Source organism: Squalius cephalus (genome assembly GCF_949319135.1).
Source record: "Squalius cephalus genome assembly, chromosome: 4".
In the NCBI taxonomy this organism is placed as follows: Eukaryota; Metazoa; Chordata; class Actinopteri; order Cypriniformes; family Leuciscidae; genus Squalius; species Squalius cephalus.
In genome coordinates, this window is record NC_137125.1 from 45493379 (window position 1) to 45517604 (window position 24226).

Below are 24226 nucleotides of genomic sequence, written 5' to 3' on the forward strand. Positions count from 1 at the left end.
CAGGTGGTGTGAACTGTGAGCAGAGATGGTGCAGCGTTTATAATGCCAATCAGAGCCACTCCCTCCACCCGCTTAATTATCCGCCGTGCTAAAGCACAGAGCACTTTAGGGAAATGAGAATGTCATGCTTACGCACTTAAAAGAGGAGACTGTTTTGTCACACAGAGAGAGGAGGAAGCAGGGCTGGGTGCGCCTGGTGCCAATCATCTGTGTAAATTTTTCTACATCATGTACAGTTCGTGATGTGAACTTGACATGACCGCGTTGGAAGCGGAGCTTTGCGAGAGCGCAAACATGGCAATAATACGTGATTTTTGTTTTCTTTTGATGCCTTACAGGTGTTTGATTAATGTTCAAAGAGGTCCAGTCTGTAAATTTACTTCCATAACTTGAACTGTTTCAAGAGCCGATATAATGCATAAGCAATGTGCATTTTATTGCTGGAATGATTAGGCTATGCACATTCTTTGATTATAGGAAGTATTCATTCAAAGTGTGGTCACTTTAGTGAAACTTTGAGGGCAAAGTAGATCCATTGTACATTGTCAATAGGCTAGCGATGCATGAAGCACCACTTACTCAGAGTTCACTTTCAAACCAAGCATCTTAATATTGGTAAATGCGGAGAATTCACTTGTTAAAAGTTCAGCCAACCCGAATCCAAATAAAAAAAATCCAGTCAGTATCATTGATTAGACTAACACAGCACATGACCTTTTGTGTATCATTTTGGCTTATTTACTCCCAAATGTAGTGTCCAGTTTTTCCTGTAGACTTCTATATGTCTCTTCTCTACAATTATCCTGTTTTCTGTTACTGGTTGATATATTGATTTCCCCCACTTCAAACTGAAACAAGATTCAACGAAAAATTCAGTTTCTGTGACAGTACAAAGCACATGCATGTTTAATAAAGCAAGCACTGTTCAGTTATAATTGGTTGTTTTTTGCTAAACAACTGGCCTCTACATTCTAAAACCGCATTGTTTCAGACTGTATATCAGAAGCAGGGTTTCATAACCCAGACTTAAAAGTGGTGGTAACCAAATTTCAAATTTACAAGAGTAAAACTTAGCTTTACCCAGGGTTTAAAAATTGGTTATATAAAGAGAGATGATCTTGATCGGATGGAACCAATCAGGGTTTTTTAGTATGCATTGCCTGCAGTTGTAATATAGCATGTATTAACGTCCAGGCTCCTTGCCATTTGTTGTTTTATATCCTTCTTTTTAGTGGCTTAGCTGTTGCCCCATTGAGATTGTAAAGCGTGCACCTTTATATTCATCCAGCACATCTCATCATCTTTTCCAAGCTAAGTTACCCACACTATACTTCCACAATCTAGTAAGCACCCCCTGACTCTGGTACAGATTTACCCTCAATCTAATTCCACATACTTTCCTAGAGTTCTCTGCTCCCAGTGGACACAAAGGGACACATGTGACTTTTCACTAATGACCACAAGAGCCTCTCCTTAAAGAGATACCCAATAATTGCTTCAGATAGGTGACCCTCAAACTAGGGTCAAGGGATGTCTAGTTTTTAATGACAACTTTCGTACTCCCAACCTCACTTTCTCTGCCCTGTAGACCAATTTTAGTTTTTGGCCGAGAGACAACTAAAGCGAAAAATAGAGACTCCTTAGCAAAGTCTGAAGAATCACCTTTAGTAATGGGCCTAAGAGGACCCCTTTGAAGTTAAAGAATACCCAAACCATGAGATACTGTCGCAGTGGGAATCAATGGAGATTACTTAATTCAACCAGCAATTAATTTGTTAAGGCCAGTCTGAGAGCTAGAATATCCAACTGCAACATGACTCCATTGCAGAAGGAGGGTGTTCCTGGACTGCCTGAAGGCTGGTTGGAAGTAGGTATGCAGTGAGATCAGATCATTTTAAGGTGCAACTATACCTTTCACATTCAGGATGATTTTATGGACTTTGAGGTGCCTGCCTTACTGATTTTTGATGGGGGGGGGGTGGATGCATACATTTTCAGACAAAATAAACCCTTAAATTAATTAATTAATCCATATATAATTGCTTTGAGATACATAAAATATTTGCAGCTAATAAAGTGCTTTGTTTTTATATATAAAGTTGTAAAGCAATTGGATTTTTTGCATCAAACAAAAATTATTGCACTGTTTCAGTTAAAGGTGCATTGTGTAATATTTAGGAGGATCTGTTGACAGAAATACAATATCATATACATAACTATGTATAGAGATCCTATTTTCAGTGGTGTATAAAGACTTAATGAACCGTTATGTTTTTTACCTTAGAATGAGCCATTTCTATCTACATACACCGCGGGTCCCCTTACATTGAAATGCGCCGACATGAAATGTTTCTACAGTAGCCCTAAACGGACAAACGCGTTTCGTTACTATGTTGTTCTTCGTGCAAGGAAGCTAGCTACAGTCAGCGAATAAAACACTGACACAAGGATGAACAAGTAACAATAATTTTCGTAATATCGTTTTACTGAATAATAAAGTAAACCTAATTTCTTAATGTATCTTTGTAAAGAAACCTCATTGCTTAACTGGCTACTCTCTGCTGTCTCAGACGACGACATCTTTTCCTGTTGGCCACCGTAACTTTTGTTGGTTGCAATTCGCAACCTCACCACTAGATGCAGCTAAAAATCACACACTGCACCTTTAAGCAAAGTATGCTACATTTTTTACACGTTATGCTACAAGTTGCTGCAAGTTATTTGTTAGGGTTTGTTCATTTTTAAATTGAACTTTGTATGTGTATGTTTTAACCCTTGTATGGTGTTCAGGTTTGTAGGACCTGTTTTCATTTTTTATCAAGAGAAAAATGATACGATTAATTATTTCTTCAAACTCAGACTCATTGGCCTTGGCTCATTTTCTGTGAAGAATATATATCTGAACACATTTTCAATGACCACACACTGTACACCCCACACACACATTTATATTACACACAGGATGTTCGGGTCCACTGGACCCGGGGCTAATAAAAGTGTGGAAATTGTAGGTCCTGTGTACCTTTACTCTGTCCTCCTCCTGTCAGGGCCCCGTTATAGTGAGTGAGTGAGAGAGAGAGAGAGAGAGAGAGAGAGAGAGAGAGAGAGAGAGAGAGAGAGTGAGTGAGTGTGTGTGTGTTGCGTGAGTGTGTGCGTGCGTGTGAAAGTGTGAGAGAGTGTGAGTGCAAGAGTGAGTTTTGTTTCTACCCCTGCCGTTCCCGCACAGGGTTGCAATTCTTAAATGTGGTCTAACAAAGGTAAAGAGAAAATATTAACCATATATGCAGTTTATATTGCTTGTAATTGGGATGAAGTAAACATCTGTTGAGTATTTTAACATAAAATTGAATTAAAATCCCAAACATGCAGTGGGTCCACCAGACCCACGAACACTGGCTGAATAACAAAAATATGAACACCACACAAGGGTTAAAAAGACCAGTTGCCTGCCCTTGCACAGAATGGGCTTTAGTTATTTCATAAGAATCCAAGTAACATAGAAGCCACAATTTGACACTTGAGCTTCTGGAGTTTTGGAGGTCACTTTTATGCTTTCCAATTAAATCTTCCGTCACAATGGAGCCTTTACACTCAATAAACCAGTCAGTGCCTTTTGAGTGTTAGGCCGACACAAACATTTTTAAAAGCCATTGAATAATATTTCTACAAGCCTTTAATGGTAACCTTGAGCAATACTGGTACCTGCTACATAATATCTATTGATTCTATCCAGCATGATTTCCTTGAGTAGCTTGGTTGAAATGACTTGTGTGTTTGGAACTACGCATTTCAAACAGACTGCTGTATACCTCTGCGGCAATCAATCAGCCTTAATCCAAAACCAATTTACTTCGCCTGAAGAGGAAAATATCTTTTAATCTCTTGCCGACAATCCCTGATTGCAGTGCTGAGCATCAGTTGACAGTAAAATGGAGGCTTGCTTGTGATGGAACCTTTAGTTTATGTACTACACAAAACAGTCTTTAACAAGACTTTTTATATTCACACTATAGCAAAGAGTGGCCATGAGTTGCAGTATAAATATATTTTCATTCTATTCAGAAAAAGTGCAGTTATTGGTGTATATGTGTTAGGGTCAGTTTTTTTATGCAGTCCAAGGTTTATCTTTGAAAACTCATAAATAAATATATATATAGATATTTCATTTTGAGCACAACCACTAGTGCAAAATGAACAAAACTACATTTGTTTCATCTCCTACTCAGTCAAATCCATTAAACATTTGTGGACAACAACTAACTATTAATCCACTTTGTCTGGGCGTCCTTTTTTGTCACAGACCTACATTTAAAATTGCAATCTCTTAAAAAATATATCAACTAGCACCAAGCCATCTGTCATGTATAAAGTTCATGTATCCGATGTCTATTGAGAGGGTAGATCGATATATGTTTAATTTTTTAAATCTTACTACAACTAAAAGCTTACTTTAACTATTGAGTGCGCTTAACCTCACCTTCTGTTTCCTTGTGATTGTGACACAGCAGTTACTGCCATGACTGTTTTCGTTTACTGACAGTAAACTGTCAAAATCTTCATGTATGCATGACAATAGGTAGCTTGTCAAATAAAATTAGTTGTTGTATCAAAGCCCACAATAGCACAAAACAGAGGCTACAGTGCAGTTTGTCCCTTTTTTGACAAAGTGTCTTAATCACATATGCTTTGTCTTGATTGTAAATAAAATGAGGGGGAAAAAAATGCAAGCAACTTTGTCTTGCTGAAGAATGACTCCAGAGGCCCAGGAACAAAACCAGACACCTCGTTGTGAAGTTTTGGTGTTGCTGATGCTGTTTTAGAGGCTGGGGGGTTGATCTCAGAGTCTGTCAGCCAGTTAGATGAGGCTCTGATTTTCATCTGCATGTATATCTGGGAGCACTAATTGGCAAGATGAAGCAATGATTGATGTCACTGATGTTCTCCTGCGCTCTTGCTGCAATTTTCCCACCCACACGCGTCAGTCAGTGTAATGACATGGTGTTGCTACCGTAAAAGTTGCCCTTTTACATTGATCTGAGATCAGCGCTGTGCCATTTCTTAAAATAATTAATCCTGCGATTGGAGGAGGGGGAGATAAACCTTGATCAGCACACGTGAGGCAATGACACGACGATACCATCCTCCATCTGCTTTGACGTTGTACAGTCTCTCCCTTTATTCGAAACATTGAAGGACATCACCTCTCTGTTCAGTGACATTAGCCTCTAGCTCATTCTCTTCCCCACTGCTAATTGACTCAAAAACACACAAGGTGAGGTCCGCGGGATGAACTAAAGCGTGCACAGACGGGCCTTATAATAGCCTCATTACAGAAATGAGATGGAATATAGTGCAGAAGCTTTGGTGAGCTTTTCAAAACATACTTATCATGAAATTAATTTTCTGCACATCAATAGGTGGCATTCTAAGCACCAACACTTCTGTTGTTTGAATGAGAAGCATTAACCTTCACTTCAGCAAGAACTACGAATCCAAAGTTCCAAAACTCATAGGCTTTAAACACGAGAGAGATAGTCAAAGCATTACACTTATTTCCATGCTATTTAGTGTTGTCAAGGTAAGGCCATGTGAGTAAGATTGAAAGGAAAATCAGCTGAAGTGGCTTTTATATGTCATTATTTGACTATTATTTTGGACCACTATGGCGAATCTCTCTCGTACAGCCTTGACTAAGCTTGCAACCTATTTTCTAATATGTAAGTTGGAGGAGTATAAAGGAGTTAAAGACGATTGTCTCCGCTTTGCTATGATCGATCCTTGGAGAACAACGTTCCATCATGCAGAGGGGGGCTTGAGCTGGAGACGACAGCTAATTAAGATGGCTAATCGCCACATTTCACAGTGGCTAGAGCAACTGTCACTCTTTACGATCCACTCGATGGCTGTTACACAAGCGCGTGACATCATTAAACTGCGCCAAATATCCACCGAAGGTCCAGAGTCAAGTCATGTGTGTGAATGTGTACTTCCCTGGAATGCAGTATGCAGAAGTGCTAACGCAGTATTCCATAATCCCACGGGAGGTGAGGAACCATCAGATCCAAAGTGATAAAAAAGGTGACTCTTATCATCATTATCCTGTGCAGACCCTAGTACGGAAGGCAAAGGATATTATAAACATCCGGCAGACTCGCATGACGCACCCGTTCCCCCCTTTTTTAGAATTTGGTTTCTTATGTCACAACCCCTGTGAGCTTGATGGGAATATGTTCTGGCATAAAGCTGCAAATTAGGTGTGTAGTTCAAGCTTCTTTTGGTGGTTCAAAGCCACCCAGGATTGAGGCTTTTTTCCCTGATTCATATGGTACACAGCGACAAAAACGGGGTTGATGTACAAGCAAACTGAGAATCTTTACATCTCACTCCTGTCTCTACGTCTCTCGCTCTTTCCCTTTTTTCATTTATTTCCGTGTTTTTGTGTAGGAACGTGCGAGTCCCCTCCTTCATGTTTTAATTGGCCGCTCTCTTTGCATGTCAGGGGACCCGGTGGAATAGTTACTAATCCTCCAGCGTCGATCAGACCGGATCCCGTTCTCAGGAGGGCGCAGGAAGGCGTTTCAAACTCCCTCCTCTCGCATCGCGCCCCATTGTAGTTCAGATTGCTCTGACGCCATCTTCACAGTATCCCAATCTAAGGTGCACCTTCTTCAAATGTGCTGAATTATCACATGTAAAAACAAGTGGAGTGAATGTATCTTTGGTTCTGTCAAGTAATGCAAAGACTTTAATGGCAGATGAACAGAAAGAAACACCAAAAACAGAACAGTACAGAAAGAAACACCAAAAACAGAACAGTAGTTTAGTCTAGTGAGACTGTACAGCCCAGGTAGTTCAAGGCCCATTATTTTCCAATATGAGGCTGTCTGTCTTTGCTGAGACTCTTTCGCCATGATAGGAGAAGCAATATTGAAAATGGAAGTGGATGCGCAACTGAGCTGAGGCATTGGGCCCACCAAATTGAAGGCAGGAGACAGAGGCCTATGAGCCTGCGTCTCATCAAATGGCTCATGAGGCCTTGCATTTTTTTTTTTTTTACTAAAGCGATTTGCGCATCCTCTGTGCGGAGATGAACACCACCCTGGCTAAGCCCTGACGAGTGCTTATAAGAGAAAACTGTTTGGGAGTGATTTCCCATCTGGATTCAGCTCGGATAAGCAGTTTTAAATTGCAGTAGGACTTATACCATTGACTACATTACTGAGTCCGCCAGGCCACGATATTGCATCACTTGCTCATTGTCTGATCTCAGAATACAGCTAAGGTTAAAAAAAAAAATAAGGCTGCCAAGAAACGGATGTACCTATTTCAAAGGAGTACAAAAGTATATCACAAACTCGCGGTTCTTGTGGGTGAGGTTAGAGCAGAGGTTGTCTATATTTGGTAGATTGAAACATTCAATGAAAGTGGCATAATCATAAAAGATCTGATTGATCTTCTTACTTTGGGAATGTCATGTATTGAAGGCACTGCAATGTTCTTTCAGTTTTTGGTTCTTTCATATCTTGCAGAATGAGTGATATTCTCAAATGCGGTCATGAGGGAGGGAGAAAGAGACGTTTATGATCAGCTAGGGACTAAGTGTTCTTTCTGGCAATGTTTTAAAAGTCGAGTGTCGATCTGTTGAGATTCTGAATGTGTTGTAAAAAGGAAAAGCTCCTGGAACTCACAACATGCCAAATGAGCTTTTGTTTCACTCCTCGAATCATAGTCCCTCACATTTTTGTAAAAAAATCTATTTGTAAATATTCAAAACATGTTTTACATTGAAAACATTTTTTTTTTTTCAATCTAATTTGATTTATTTTCATATTATTACTTTCTTTCTGCTAGGCCTTATGGGTTTGGTACTTCTGCAGACACTGTAGTGACCTTAACTGACAGATCTCTGTATTCATCCTCAGAGGATAGTGCTGTTGAATGTGTAGCTAAAATGAAATATGTTTAAATAAATAAACAAATAAATAATCAATCAACCCTGAAAAAATTCCAAGAAAATACTCCAACTCCAAAACTTGGCACAGTGATTACAGCAAAATCTTGTGTAATGGTTAACAGTAGAGAGCTGTACAGTATAATGTATAGAATTATGCATTTTTATGTATTTTTATCTTGTGCATTGTTCACAGCTATTTTTGGTGGTTATCAACCGCAATTGTTTATATTAAGAATTTATATCAATATATTTTACACAAAATGGATGGCATAGTGTGTATTGTATATACTTCAGAAAAAAAATGTTCTCATGAATGGAGCATTTGCCCTAGAATTGCCCCCTGCAGAGGGGCTTTTTTATTTGATATTTTTAGCTCCTTAATACAATGTTATAAACAATATAATCTAAAATCTGAAAGATATTTAAAATGTATCCATTGCAAGAGTTTCCCCTCTGGTGTGTAAACATAACTGGAGTCAGAACTGGCCATAGACTTGGGACATCCAACGTATTAATGCCTTTGTACAGTAGAAGACATATGATAGGCGTCTTTGAGTTCTTCAATCTCCATTTTGATGTGAAGGCCTGGCCCACTGTAAAGGCAATGCTGCTGACTCAGTTCCCTCCTTTTCAAGATTGTTTTTCTTTTTAGCTATTGCAATGTTCTGTTAAAAACTGAGTGATTCAAACCTGTGCTTCTGAATACTGAAAACTGAGTTGACATCAGGGTACATCGAGTGCTTGTTTGTGGGTCTCCAGTCTGTTTCCATGAAATGAGTTCCATCCTTCTCCTCCACTTCCTTGTGTCCTTCAGTCAAATGCATTCTCCTCCAAACACGGCATAATCTTCCTGTTTGTGAGGGCAATGCTCAACTCCAAAAAGGGGTCGCCTCAAAATAATTGCTTCAAATAAATGAGCTCTTAAAGGTCCATTAGCCCAGCCTCTTCCTCAGCTAATAGCATTCAGTGATATCAAAGATTGCTGGAAGGGGCCTTGCCACAGAACAGATGGGACCTTCCTCTCCTAGCTGTAAATGAGAATTCTGAAAGGATCCCAGGCCTTCATCATTACCTGGGCCTCCTGATAAAAAGAAATCTAAACCTCTCCGATTATGTCACGCTTCACAAAAAGTAAATGCCCTTCACATGGTTCAGTCAATCGTTTTAGTGCATTTAGGTGTAATTGCATGCACAAGTGGTTGGAGGGGGAGGGGTGGACTAGAACTGTGTCTATGAGAGCACAGGTGAAAGTTCTGCGATCACATTCAAAGAGATGCAAATTCTTTCATCGTTCACTTGTCGCTCTGTCTTAAATTAAAAAAAAAAGTACAAATACATTTTTCCATACACTTACAAAGAACTGGTGTGGAGCTTCCAAGCTTTAAAAAGGATACCAAAGCACCATAAATGTATCAAATAGGTTGTATTTGTTTTTTAATTTGTTATTTAATTGACATTAATTAACACTGAATATATATATATATGGAAAATGTATATAATTATATATTTCATTTTTCATTTATAATTTAATTTACATAAATTAATGTAATATTTATATTTATATGATATAAGTAATTTAATGTAACAATGACGATTCTTGAACAAATTGTTCTTTGATCTGAATAATTTATTCACAAATCAGACTCATCCGGTTCTTGAATTCAATGGTCTGGCTATTTAACAGGCCTCTGGAGTTATCAGTGAATGATGAAATGGTTACATTTTAGTCTAAGAAATATATTTTTTAGGATTTTGTGTCCATTTTGAAATTACTATTCATTGCTTTAGAAAGAAAGTCTTTTGAGTGTGGAATGACATGAGGCTGAGTAAATAATGACAAAATGTTCATTAAAGGAATAGTTCACTTAAAAATGAAAATTCTGTCATCATTTACTCGCCCTCAAGTTGTTTCAAACCTGTATGAGTTTCTTTCTTCTGCTGAGAACAAAAGAAGGTATTTTGAAGAATGTCGGTAATCAGACAGTTGATGGACCCCACTGACTTCCATAGTAGGAAAAAAAAAATACAATGGAAGTCATTGGGGCCCATAAACTGTTTGGTTACCGACTTTCTTCAAAATATCTTCTTTTGTGTTCAGCAGAAGAAAGAAATTCAAGAAGTTTGAAACAACTTTAGGGCGAATAAATGATGACAGAATTTTCATTTTTAAGTAAACTATTCCTTTAAGTGAACTACCCCTTTAACAAGTTTTTGTTTGCAAATGTACTTTTACAGGATAGATATAAAATACAGAACATAAGGTAAAACCTTAAAAAATCCATTCCTTTCCTGAGAGGATGTAATTTATTACACCTCTGACAGATTTGGATCACTTTAGAACAGAACTAGGGGGAAAAAATCTTTCTTGTGAGGGAATGCATTTTTCATTTGCCACATTTGTGTTGCATTTATAAATGCAACAGTGTCATTAGCATGTTCAAGCAGATGTCAGACTGGTAGAACATCACTCAGCCTCTCAAGTGACCAATAAATTCCTCTGGGCTTCTTCTCCCTAATCAGAATTTAATCTGTTAGCTGCCTCCTCCTCCCTCTTAGGTGAGTTATGTTTTTTGGGGTGGTGTATTGGTCTCCAGGGGTCAACACCCACTTTTCCTTCCGGTAACCAATCTGGTTCTGATCTAAATATCCTGAGGCTCTCTGTCATCTTCATCTCAGTCCTCCTGTAGTAATAGCACATTAATTTGGGCCCAAAATATTTCACAACGTGTCCTCAGACAGATACCAAGCAGCAGTTTGTTGGCAACAGGGCCAAAATGCATTGGAATGAGAAATGTGACGTGCACGAGAGAGACATATATAAAATTTGCTTTTAATGAGAAAAACAAATAGCATTTCAAGAGAGCATCACAAGAGAGCAGAGGTGGGATGACAGCAGCGTGTGTGGCTGCAAGCATGTGTGTTTGTGGTGATGGGAGGGGTAATGATTTTTGAGAATTTCCCAGGGTGTAGTTAGAGAGGCAACAGAAGGCGGCCCTGGCAGAGTTCTCGCCTTCGATTATGTATACTCTTTTATTCAATCATTGCATCTCTCTGCGCCTGACATTTGGTCAATAGTGCAATCTTCTAGTGATCAGAAAACGGCAGACAGCCCACCACACAGAATTCCATTAGTTTTGCTTTCAGTGGATGCACTTGAACAAGATAGAATATAGCGACACATGGATTTATTCTGTTTTCTCACTTATTGAATAGTGAACATCATATAAACCAGATTTTTTTTAATTGTTACTTCTTATTCTTTCTCTATCTTTTCATCAGTTCATCCATCTATCTATCTATCTATCTATCTATCTATCTATCTATCTATCTATCTATCTATCTATGTCTATCATTCCATCCATCCATCAGTGTGTCTATCCGTCCGTCCGTCCGTCTATAATTCCATCCATCCATCCATCCATGCATCTGTGTGTCTGTCTATCATTCCATCCATTCATTATCCATCCATCCGTGTGTCTGTCTATCATTCCATCCATTCATTATCCATCCATCCGTGTGTCTGTCTATCATTCTATTGATCCATCTGTGTGTCTGTCTATCGTTCCATTCATCCATCTGTCTGTGTGTCTGTCTATCGTTCCATTCATCCATCTGTCTGTGTGTCTGTCTATCATTTCATCCATCATCCATCATTCCATCATCCATTCATCTGTGTGTCTGTCTATCGTTCCATCCATCCATCCATCCATCCATCCATCCATCCATCCATCCATCCATCTGTCTATCCGTCAGAACATGTCTATCCTTCTGCCCAAATCCATCTATCCATCTGTGTGTCTGTCTATCGTTCCATCCATCCATCCATCATCCATCCATCCTCGTGTCTGTCTAACGTTTCATTGATCCATCTGTGTGTCTGTCTCGTTCCATCCATCCATCCATCCATCCATCATCCATCCATCCTCGTGTCTGTCTAACGTTTCATCGATCCATCTGTGTGTCTGTCTCGTTCCATCCATCCATCCATCCATCCATCCATCCATCCATCCATCCATCCATCCATCCATCCATCCATCCATCCATCCATCCATCCATCCATCCATCCATCCATCCATCCATCCATCCATCCATCCATCTATCATTCCATCCATCCATCTGTCCGTGTGTCTGTCTATCTTTCCATCCATCCATCTGTCCATGTGTCTGTCTATCATTTCATCTATCCATCCATCCATCCATCCATCATCCATTCATCCATCCATCTGTGTGTCTGTCTATCCTTCTACCCACATTCATCCATCCATCCAAACTGTAAATCATTGAGCAATCAGCAAAAAAAAAAATAAAAAAAATAATTGTATACAGAAAGCAAATAAATGTGTACAAAAGGCTACACAGGACAAAAAAGCTTAACAAAACCCCCTGACTAAAGCCTAAAATGAGAGACACAATCATGTCATTAAATAAGCTCCTATGGCATTTAAAGGAGATATGAAGTGCTTTCATTAAAAAGCAGCCCATGGTGGAGGGTTTTATTAAGATTCCATACATCCTTTCCAATTCAAGCACTATGACAGCCTTGATTCAAATGAGGCCACCTTGAAGCATCTCACGCACAAAGCAGCGAAAATAGAGGTGAAAGTAGTTTTCAGTTACAACATATGTCGGTAGGATGGAGGTCATGTTTTAACCGTCATTTATTGAGCCCCTCTGTAGCAGCTTACAAAACCATTCCTCACTGCATCTGCGAGAGTTTTTGTTGCATTGCTATTAGTGGCTCCCATATTGCGCCTTTGACCTTCTGAATAGAATCCAGATATTCGCTACAGGTTTGATGACAGTGGTGGTTTGCAGGGAGTAAGTGATTATTTTTGACATTTTTAATAATTAACTGCCGTCTGTCCCTTTCTCTCTCTTCTCTGCATCGCTCCGGCCAGTGCTCAGGAGACAGCCAATGAGTCTTAACAGATTGTCACTGTGTGAATATTTAAAGGAAAAAAACATGAATAAATAAATGCCCCACAGCTACTGTAAACGGCTTGCGAACTTCGACAACAAAAAAGTACTGTGATGTAAAAATGCTCTTTAGCGCTGTTCTAGACATTAAATACTGAAATGAGAATGAGATCATCATATTTTGTGCAATCTGCCATTGGATGTTAAAACATTGTAATTGCATTTATTGCATTTGCTCTTTCTATATTTCTTCCTATATCTTTTAAATGAAAAAGTTGTGAAAACACAGATACACTGTAGTGTTATGGACTGCTTTTATGGTGTCTTTTTGTCATTTTTGGAGTTAGACAGCCCTATTTACTTTAATTTTATGGGCAATTTTCCCTTTAGTGTACCTCAGAAGAAAGAAAATAATACAGATTAGGAGCGACATGTGGGTGATCAAATGATGTCAGAATTTTCATTTTTGGTTAAACAGTCCCTGTAACATTTACACCTCTCTAATGTGCTATTTGACTTTTGAATGAATGGTATCTCGTTTGTGTCCATTGGAATCTGAGAACAAATTTCAGCGAGGCACAAGACATGGCCATGCACCTTGACTCTGAATTAACTGGCATTTACTGGTTACACAGAACATACATGCTTAATATTATAACATCTAGTTCTCACTCAAACGGTTTAACCTTTATATTTTAAGCTTACACTGCCATTCACAGACACATGCATGCAGGCACATATAGAATTACATCGGAAATCCCATCCAATCAGATTTGTTCCTAGCAGTGGGAACATCCTCTTCAGTGTCCTCTAAGACTGATGGCAAGTTTGATCAGTCCTGGGGTCAAAAGTCAACAGGGTAAACCTTCCTGAGCGGTTGACTACGAATACAATGTATTTCGTTGGTTTGTGTCTCATCTACCAATAATTCGCTGCTCACAGATAGGGATAAAAGTTTTAATCTACTGTATAATCATAATCCCTCTAGGAGGCCTGCAGGGAAATATAAGCCCTAGTTACAATAAGAGAACCGCTGACACCCGAATTCTTTTATCATCTCATTTCAAAGTTGTGGAAACTTAACTTTACGTCAAACAAAGAGCGAGCATGAGTCAGATTCAAGCTTCATAAAAGAAGCGCACTGCTACCTATGAAAACAGACCTAGCTTTGATGGTTCACCAAGGCCCTTGTGCATTATCATCCATATTAAACTATAACCCAGTGGCACTTATTTTCCTGACACAATCTCGCTGGTCAATCAATAATGCATCCCAGAGTTCAATTCGAAATGGATGGATATGCTTCATCCTGCACATAATATTGCGGGCAATCTTACAGCGCAGTCGTTGGTGGAGATAGAATTACTGGGCGCTAATCAGATGCTAAAGAGCGAGCGGCGTCTGTTCGTGTGCATGGAAGATGGCTTAATATTAGAGGGAACATTAATGGAAGAGGAAAGGTAAGCAAATATCTGGCGAGATACCTGCTATCAAGCAGTTAAACAATTTCCGAACAGCCCGCATGTCAATAATGCGACTGCCCTCAGCAGTTAGGAAAGTTCTGCTTTATTGCCGATTTACATAGAAATTGCCTTATTTTAGACTCGATAGGCTTTTTTTTTTTAGTGCATTATCTGCTACTCTGTCTTATCTATAAGATGGCGAGGTTCTGATTAGAATTATACACAATCAGGGCTGGAGAGCGCCTTTAGACTGTGAAGCATACTGAAGTTGTCATAGGGTTCAGTTCTACTATTAAGAATTCTGCATCTATGATTTTTCTAATTAAAATGCAAGGTGATATTGGTGAAAAAATCAGAGCAGCAAAGTGCATCGAGTGCAAAAATAGTGATGTATAAAGAAAGCTTGGCCGCATTGCTGTAGAAATGATTATTGATAAGATTTGTTTTGCTCCCTTAGTGTTAAAGTGTTTGCACACAAGTCCATAAGAGTAATTATTATTTCAGGAGAACAAATATCACCCCTTGGGCTCCAATTATTTTCATGCATTGTCTCCCTTAGCTTCTGACTAGGTCTGGTTGTTTTGCCTTTGTTCTTTATTTATTTTTTATCCATCTTTTGTATTTTTGTTCTTTTTCTTGGAGGGTTTGCGCTGTACAACTTTAACCCTTTGTGTTGTTGCAAGTGGAATCGTTTTTCTAGCATGCTGTGAATTCCTATCCACTTATTAATGTTTGATAAGCTGTCTAATCTCATAAAAGAGTGACAAATACCCGAACATATTGAATCACCAAGGGCCGCAACTGTGGATCCCAAATGCACATGATGCTGAATAACATCTGAGCAGCTATCAGTGTATTAAACAAGATGAGTAGACCATAGTTTCACACTAGATATGATTCAGTGAACGCTATAGTCAGCTCCTTTTGGTGCAATTGATATTTTATATTTATTTTGTATCTAATAAAAGAATGCAGTCTCTTGTATTGTTACAATGTCGGTAGTATGTGTAAATGACCAATGTTTACTCGTTCTCCGACTTTTGACAGGGCTTTCGTAAAAACTACCGATTATACTTCAACTTTAAGAGATGCGCAGATCTTCCATCTTTATTTTCCTTCGTGTTGTCCTGTAGCAGATCCGCCATCGTACAGGCATTGGCTATGCAAAAATCATCATTGTCAAAGGCAACTTAAAGTTTACACCAACTAATTGGCAGCAACATAAAAGGGGAATTGAAAAATGACAGAAGACACCCTGCCTCCAACCCCCCTTTTGAAATTTGTCAAAATGTTTTCTCTTATAACGGGAAAACAAAGCATTCGCTCGTTAACGATGAAAGAGTTGCCTAAGTCCCCTGTTGATTGACGATCACTGAGATGTATGACACCTCTCAACTTGTCATGGAGGAGTTATTTGTACTCGGCTGCGATCCGTTCTGTGAGGAGAGACCAGATGTCCCGTCTTAATTAGGCCTGCAGTGATGTTTTTAATGACTTCTACCCCATTACGGGCAGAGCGTGCGCTAGTGAGAACGAGAGAGGAGTCTCAAATCTTCCTCCCTGTCACCCTCATCTGAATGCGTGCGAGCTCCAGCAAATGTGCTGCTTTTTGTCGAATTGCGGTGTGTGATTTGAGAGATGCTAAAACCCTCTGAAGAGCCGGGGAGGAACTTTGGGGGGTTGGAGGGAGAGAAGTCAATGGAGAACAAATGCAACTTTTCCGCCTAATCTCCTCTCTGAATTGTTTTTGTATTGCATGCTTCATTTATATCTATGAGGGTGCACATTGTGTAATATATTTAATTAATGGTGTCTGTTATGGGAAACTAGGCCAGACTAGTTGATGGGAGATGTCTAGTGCACAAAGACTGATATAAAACACTCATACGGAACTTAGTTATGCACTCCCGAAAGGTTTATGCACTATTCTACTGTTTTATTTCACCTCGGATCTCTAATTCTGATTCCCCTCTAGACGACCACGAAGAAAAGGAATTGTCTCGTACCCGGATTTGCCGTTCGCACTTGGAGATTCATGACGGCCCGCCGGTACATGGAGTATTAGAGCTCTCACTTACAATGCACAGATCAAATATGAATTTGGCCTATATTAAATTATATCCCTTCTTCTGATGTGTCAGTGCGGTACATTTGGAGAATGGCGCAGAAGACTGTTCGGAGGGCTGAGGGTGGCATTACCTGCGTGCGAATCACCTCAAGGTAGAATCAAAAGTAAGTTTCTGAATAAATGTAATTGCTTTGCCATAATGAGGGTATAAAATGTTATTAATATTTTAGAACAAGTCCTATTTTTCATTTCTGAAAACCACTACGGGGCTCCTTTTCAAAGGGTTTCAGTCAAAACCCAATGGGAGATTCAATTGACTTTAATCTTGCATTCGTTTGAAAATTTGAGCCCATTAGTTAACTTTGCCTTTTCTGTGCAGTTTTCATTGCATTTCAATGAAGCCGCTTTCCTATGGTGTTAAAATACTAATAGTTGCTTCAAATAGTAAATGAGGAAAGGATATAGAGAATGAGAGAAAGTGGGGAAGAGAAGAGTTGATGACCTAAAATATTTATATAAAACATCTGTGTTTTTATGGAGGTTGGAATAATAATAAAAAAAGATCCAATACACAGCTACAGGGTACAGGAATCAAATATTTATATGCTTTAGTGAATAATTTGGGGATTGAGATGCAACTATTAAGCATTCTACACTGAGTGCAGTAAGCTGACAACATATCAATTGTGGCCAGGTGCACCAGCTAATTGGTGAAATGCATTGTGGTTGCTGGCAGGGGAAAGTCAGGGGACCGGCCGTAATCAAATAAAGGGAAGGCCTGAATAATTCTTTTTGAAGTTCTATGGACCTCATGAGCACAACACGACTCTAATTGCAAACGCTCGGCACGTACCCACCCTCTGAATTTGTGAAGATCCTCCTCCCCCCCCCCCCCCCCCCCCACACCTGCTCAACCCACTGGGGACCAACAATATGAAGGAACCGTATTTAAACCAGTTAATTTTGACTCGTTTCAACTAATTTTGATTCGCTAGTGACCAACTCTCCAAAGAACAATCTCAGAAAGTGCCAGTGCTTCATCGCATCTCCACCATTAACCATTTTCTCAACACCTTTCCTTATAAATCACGTAGGATGATTAAAAAGCGAGCAAAATAAGCCTTATGAAATGCTAATGCATAAAAAGCACTTTTCAACATTTATTTGACATCTCTACCTTGAGGCTGACCACCAGCCCCCCCTTAAGGGTCAGCATTTTCAATCCTGGCTGCTCAGCTTTGAATAAATAAATTGTGTCATTATGCTTTTCATCGTCTGATAAACAGCTCTTTTTCGCACTCAGAATCTCCATTAAAGAAAAGTAGGTCAAGAGCAGAGGCTTTAAACGGCAAGCCAATATACTTCTCCTCTCCTTACTTCTCTCTTTAAAAAACCTGCAGACTAGCAAACCACCCCAGTGGTTTATCTCAGTCCTAACTCAGCACTTGCACCAGTTAAATACAAGTGCACATCAAAGGATGCATCCTGATCAGGTTATTTTGGGTAAAGTTGTGGGTATTGTTGGTTGCAATGCAGCACATGCAATACAAGGCATTAGGTAATGCTATAAATTTAAAGGATAGTTATTTTGTGTTATGATCCTTTGAATCTATAAAAAATGCATGTGATCTAATTAGAATTCACTTACTTCACAATTCTCTGGAATACTTTAATTTGATTGGTTGACTGTGTAATTTTGCAATCAGTTTTGTGTGTGTGTGTGTGTGTGTGTGTGTGTGTGTGTGTGTGTGTGTGTGTGTGTGTGTGTGTGTGTGTGTGTGTGTGTGTGTGTGTGTGTGTGTGTGTGTGTGTGTGTGTTGTCAGATTCCCAGCTCCATGTCACTCCATGCTCCGTGTTCTTATGTAATAAAATATTTAGATTAAAGGGATAGTTTGCCAAAAAATGAAAATTTTGTCATCATTTACTCTCATGTCTCCATCCCTCTTGTTGTTCCAAACCCCTAAGACTTTCGTTCATCTTCGGAACAGAAATGAAGATCGTTTTAATAAAGTTTGAGCAATTTCTGTCCCTTGGTTGGCAGCTACACAACTACCATTTTGATGCTTCAAAAAGTTCATAAAGAGATCGTAAAACTAATCCATATGAATCGAGCGGTTTTGTCCAAATTTTCTGAAGAGACACGATCACGTCATATGATGAACAGACTGAATTTAGGCTTTTTATTCACATATACTGTAAACATTGATCAGCGAACATAAACAGAAACTCAACCGAACCTGCTTGACACTCGAGAACAAACCTCATTGGTTCTTGCGGAAGCTCAAACGTGCTGCGTAACACGAGAACAATCCTCATTGGTTCATGCACGTCAAGCGAACATGCTTCAGCTTCCATTTACCACAACTGATGTGTGCGTTGATTAATGTTTATATGTGAACAAAAGCCTAAATTAAATCTGTTCAGCGTATAAAGTGATCGTGTCTCTTCAGAAAATTGGCACTAAACCAATCAGTTCATATGGATTTGATTTACGATCTCTTTATTAACTTTTTGAAGCGTCAAAGTGGTAGTTGCGTAGCTGTCAATGGAGGGACAGAAAGCTGTCAGATTTCCTCAAGATCTTCATTTATGTTCTGAAGATGAATGAAAGTCTTACGGGGGTTTGGAATGACATGAGGATGAGTAAATTATGACATAATTTTCATTTTGGGTAAACTAACCCTTTAAAAAAGAAAATATACTAAATATTACATAATAGGCCAAAAAGCTGGTTTCTTAAAGGGACACTCCACCCATTTGCATTAAGCTTTGCATTGTTAGAAACCCAGTTATACTATTGAATGGTCGTGCAACACTCTCTCATTTTCCCCTGAGACGGGAGAAATCCGTTATTTACCTCTTACACTTCCTACTACAATGACGCAAAAATCGTCATTTTGCGTCATTGTCGGAGGAAGTGTAAGAGGGGGGGATTTCTGTTGAGACTACAAGCACTAGTTCCTCATCTTTCCCAGGGGGCGGGAGGGAGCTCACGCTACAGACCTATTACAGATCAGTGGGTGGGACTTTACTCTCTGAAACTGAAAGCAATATCCTCCATCTTGTTTGAAGCTAAGCTAACAGACGCTGTGGAGACAGATGTAAAGTTATGACAATAGCGGAGGAGAGTACTCAATATGATATAGAAGAAGATGATTTCGGAAGTCTGATGCTTGAATCAGGTGTTTGTGGCTACCTTTACAAGCCGCATTATAGCGAAGAGCAGCCGAGGCAGAAGACCTGCCTGCCGCGGACGAGGAGCCCGGACTGGCTCGAGTTAGGGCGGACTGGTGGCGCCGGTGATCTCCCTATGCAACTACGAACCGCTACGAACACAGAGATAGAGTCCGTCTGCAGCAAAGAATATCAACGATGACAATTTCTCCTGGACGAAATCTCTGAATCAGACGAGGACACGGACGTTTGTGTTGAGAACTATCCTAGTTTCGCACCGCATATGTTCTGACTGAACATCCAGGTACCATGCAATAATTCACCTTTTCGAAAGAAATACAAACGAGGAGTAATGCACTAATGAGTTCGCCAACTAACTAACTAGACATTTTGTGTGAATGTGAAATGAATTTCAAGCTCTGGTGGTAGCTAGCCTTGTAGACGGAAGAGTGATTTCTCTTATAGAGCTGGTAAGTCCCGCCCATCCGTAAAACCCCAAGTGGACCTCTAGGTTGAAAAATCGTCAATGCAAGTGAATGGGAGAAAATAATTATTTTCTGATCCCGTTTAAATTGTGCCATGAATGTGAACATATGTTGTATGTGAATTTTTTATATAATGTTTCATGTTACGAGTTTGACCGTATATTGTACGATTCTTTGGCTAGCAGTTGTGGAAAAGAAATAACGAGAAAGACTACATGTCGCCTATGTGACGTCACCCCATAACACATTTCCCTCCACTTGTCAAATCACGATGCTAATGCTGCGATAATCTATGGAGACAGATCGAGATGCCTGTGTGTTTTGTACCCAAATGTCACCATTCAAACCAAATGGGCTGTTCTTTCTTCAGATTCGCGTCGAAAGCAGCGAAGAGTTGTAGTCCACAAAGTGCTCTCACACAAAGTCTAACCGTATCAAACTTCTACCAGCTAAATTGTAGCATTCTTTACACGAAACATTATATTAAAAATTCACAGACAACATATGTTCACATTCATGGCAAAATTCAAACGGGACCAGAAAATAATTATTTTCTCCCATTCACTTGCATTGACGATTTTTCAACCTAGAGGTCCAGCGGGGTTAGCGGAGGGGGCGGGACTTACCAGCTCTATAGGCAGATATGCGCTTTCTGGATTAGTGGGAGTGGCTTTCGGAGCTGTGCAATGTGGTGCATTGTGGGAGTTGTTGTCTTTCATACAAATGCGTCCTTAAGTTATTTTTTGTCTTTCCTCGGTCACAAAGGCACCAAATTCAAAATTTATTTTACATTTCGACTACATATATGACCCACTTTAAATAAAAAACAATGTTCAAATGGGTGGAATGCCCCTTTAATAAAAATAAACCCTTTTGGAACCGCCCCAAAAAATGGGTTTTAGGGATGCACTGATATAGAATATTTTATTTTATTTTTTCAAATATATTAAAAGTTAAATACTCAAATCAGTTGAATTAACTAAAACTAAAACCATAAAAACCACTCTGTTACTTGAAATAAACGTGATCTGAAATAAAATAAAATATTAAAATGTAAAACTTATTTTATTTCAGCTAGTTGTCAAAACAACATTTATCATTTTTATTCAGTTTGATGTACTAAAATAATTAAAACTGAAATAAAAATTTATATATTTTTTTTTAATTGTGACAAACAAGAATGACAAAATCAATAAAGATTACTAAATTTTTAATTAAATTAAAATAAAAGCAGAAATTTATATTAAAAATATATTTAAAAAAATAGTATATCGATACTAAAATAATACTGGTGGATTTAGGCATCACATTATTATAATGTACAGTACAAAAAATGGATTTTAATGTAATATTTGCTAAAGAATTATGTTACTAGAATATTATTGTTTTAACAGATTTACAGATTATGTAAGCATTAGATGAAGGCCAAGGTGATGCGCAGTTATAAACATCCAATATAGTACAATACCGTGAAATTATAAAATCTGTAAATCAGTTTATAACTCAAAGGAGTTTATTTTTCTGTAATGACCATCTGAATGTTCATTCCTATAAACCTAAAGAACTGTCAAGAGCAGGTTTATATAAACAATGTACATCACTTTAAATAAGAAATATCGTCATGATTTTAGGTTTGTTTACACCACCTCGTGTAATCAGTGGAAAGCCAGTGTTCTGTGTCTGTCAGCACAGTGTGTATAATGGGGCATCAAAGCAGCCAAATCAACAAACAAATGCCTGTTTGCAGGATTGAGAGGATGAGACTGATAGGACAGGAGACCCATCCTGCCCTGGTGAGTGTCTCAGACAGTCTGAGCTTAGGCCTGCCTTTGCCCATCTGTCGTGAACCCTGGCCAGCACAGGAGGGGGTGGGGGGTGGGGTGCTCACCAGGACAGCAGTCGTCCAATCACGTGCCCATGAAGCGCCTTGTGTTGATCCTAATACTTTTCAAATCATGCTTCTTAGGACCGCCCTACTTCACCCAAATTGGAAGAAAGCTCAAGTTGTGCTTCATTTTGTGTAATGCACTGTCATGAAGCAAGACCCTGAACTGATTTAGCTGGTAAACAACCTGTTAACCTTGCTTTGCAGCAGCATATGGCCCGTTTCTACGCAACAAGATGTCATAATCATCTTACATATCGAGAGTCCGGCATCATACGCAGTATTTTCATCTCTCGTCAGCATCCTTGGCAGAACAGCAACATGTGAGGAATCCAATATCTCAAAAGCGAGAATGATAGGGTATAAATCTCCTCCGGAAACCACTTTCAATGGGCGTAAACATGGAGAAAAGTGCATTTTCCTCAGATCTAGCTATATATGCGTTTAAATAACACCCCAGTTTGTTGCTGTGTGTATCCAGGGAGTATAGTAGTCTTCATAGGCGTTAAGGCAGGCCTCAGGGAGACGAAGATGAGGGTATGTTAGACCAGAGTTACTGCGTGGGGTCCATATCAAAACCCGGCCATCGCACCGCTATCCCTGTCTGCATCCAATTTCAGCATGAACGCTTCCTGTTAAACCCCCATCAAACAGACACACGGCAGCACAAAGGAAAACCTCATCTCCACGGGAAACTAATCCGCCGGTGTGCGCTGTAAGCCTGTCAGGTTTTTTTTTTTTTTTTTTTTTTTGAAAGAAGTCATCACTCATTTTTGCCAAAGATTAAAAGTATGGCTAAATTGAGAAAATCCGCTTAGGAATTTTTCTGAATTTAAATTTGGACTGGGAAGTGAGGAGGCTTCTCAGAGAGGTGCGGAACAGAAAAGGTGTGTAAGGTGAGATAAATTAGAACATGTAGACAACATATTTGTTTCCGGCCTTCCTACTCTCTATATATTTCTATCTGTGTCGTTCTAAATCTTTCTTTGAATGCAGAACAACTGAAGCGGGTGAGTGCGGCATTTCCATAGCTACCTCAAAATCGCCCTTGCTGATTGGCAATTCGAGCAAAGGAGACATGCATCTGAAATGAGTTCTCCGTCACTTTAATTGCATCGCCATCGGCAACAAGGTGTTTCTGTAGGAGGGAATGACAATTGCTTGCCAGCAGAAAGGGGGGCTGGTCAATACCACTTTCATATTTACTGTGCAACATTCCCTAGATATTTTATTCACCTCAAGGTAAGTTGGCATTAACTTTGAAATCATTATAGGCATATTCAAAATAGCTATTTAAAAAAAAAGTGTGTGTGTTTAAAAACGTTTATGTTAGATGCGATTAATCGCAATTAATCGATTTGACACTTTTTTTAAATATTTTCAGTTTAAATTTTAGTCATTTTTCTATGGGCTTTTGTCTTTTTTATCAGTTTTTGTTTTATACAAAAATTTACGAACAGTTTTAATTTTTTTTTTTTTTTAGTTATAGGTTTGTTTCAATAGTACTTGGTCATTTCAAAATTGTCCTTTAGCTAATGTTTTTCGTCAAATATTTATATTTTGTTTTATTTCAGCTTTATTTCAATTAACTTCCTTTCATTTCATTCTGGCTCAAAGGTGTAGTTTTATCCTATATAATGTGGAGGGGAAAAGTGGGTTAATTTAATTGGTTAATTTCCATAAAGAGTGTAAACACTGTTAAGGTCCCTTCAAGGCAAGTCAGTTTACTTGTCGGCGATCTTGGAAGTTTTCCCCAGGCCGCGATTTTCTATGTAGACAACAGGCATTCAAATAAAGAATATATCTACTTAAGTGATGGAAAAAAATACATCTCAAAAACTATTTGAGGCATCATAATTTATAATTTTTAGCTTGACTTTTTTCAGGCTGGTCCAGCTAATGCAAAAATAACACGCAACATGTCTATCAAAAAAGCTCTTTGAACTGAAACGCAGGACTTTGTTCTGCCGCCATTCATTCCAATGTCTCTGTCTCCTCCTTATGCATCCAAAATCACATACTGCATTTCCTTACCTCTCGTTAATAAAGTATGTTTTATGAGTATGCATGTAGTATGAATGCAGTCGTACTACTACATCTGCCATATTGCCATTGTCATGTGACTTTCCACGTCAGTTGCCTCACAGTTTCCTGCCATTATTGAAAAGACACTTAATTTTCAGGAATATTATCGAATTGACTGCACACACTGATGAGAACAAAACTTAAACTGAATTGAGATTGAGATTTCTGCAGAGCTGCCTTAAAGCTGATATAAC

General features: G+C 38.9%; 1 protein-coding gene across 2 annotated transcripts in view; it reads left to right on the plus strand.

The window, feature by feature from the left end:
- The window catches only part of LOC307157797 (uncharacterized protein), a 66729-nt gene that overhangs the window by 8843 nt on the left and 33660 nt on the right, over window positions 1–24226 (plus strand). Inside the window, exons 3-4 of one of the 2 annotated variants that reach the window (XM_079869750.1) lie at window positions 16310–16383; window positions 16476–16566. The exons of the other annotated variant lie outside the window; for it this stretch is intronic. Of the exons in view, the coding sequence (XP_079725876.1) occupies window positions 16310–16383; window positions 16476–16566 (165 nt within the window). The remainder of the gene's footprint in view (window positions 1–16309; window positions 16384–16475; window positions 16567–24226) is intronic. 2 annotated transcript variants of the gene reach the window in all.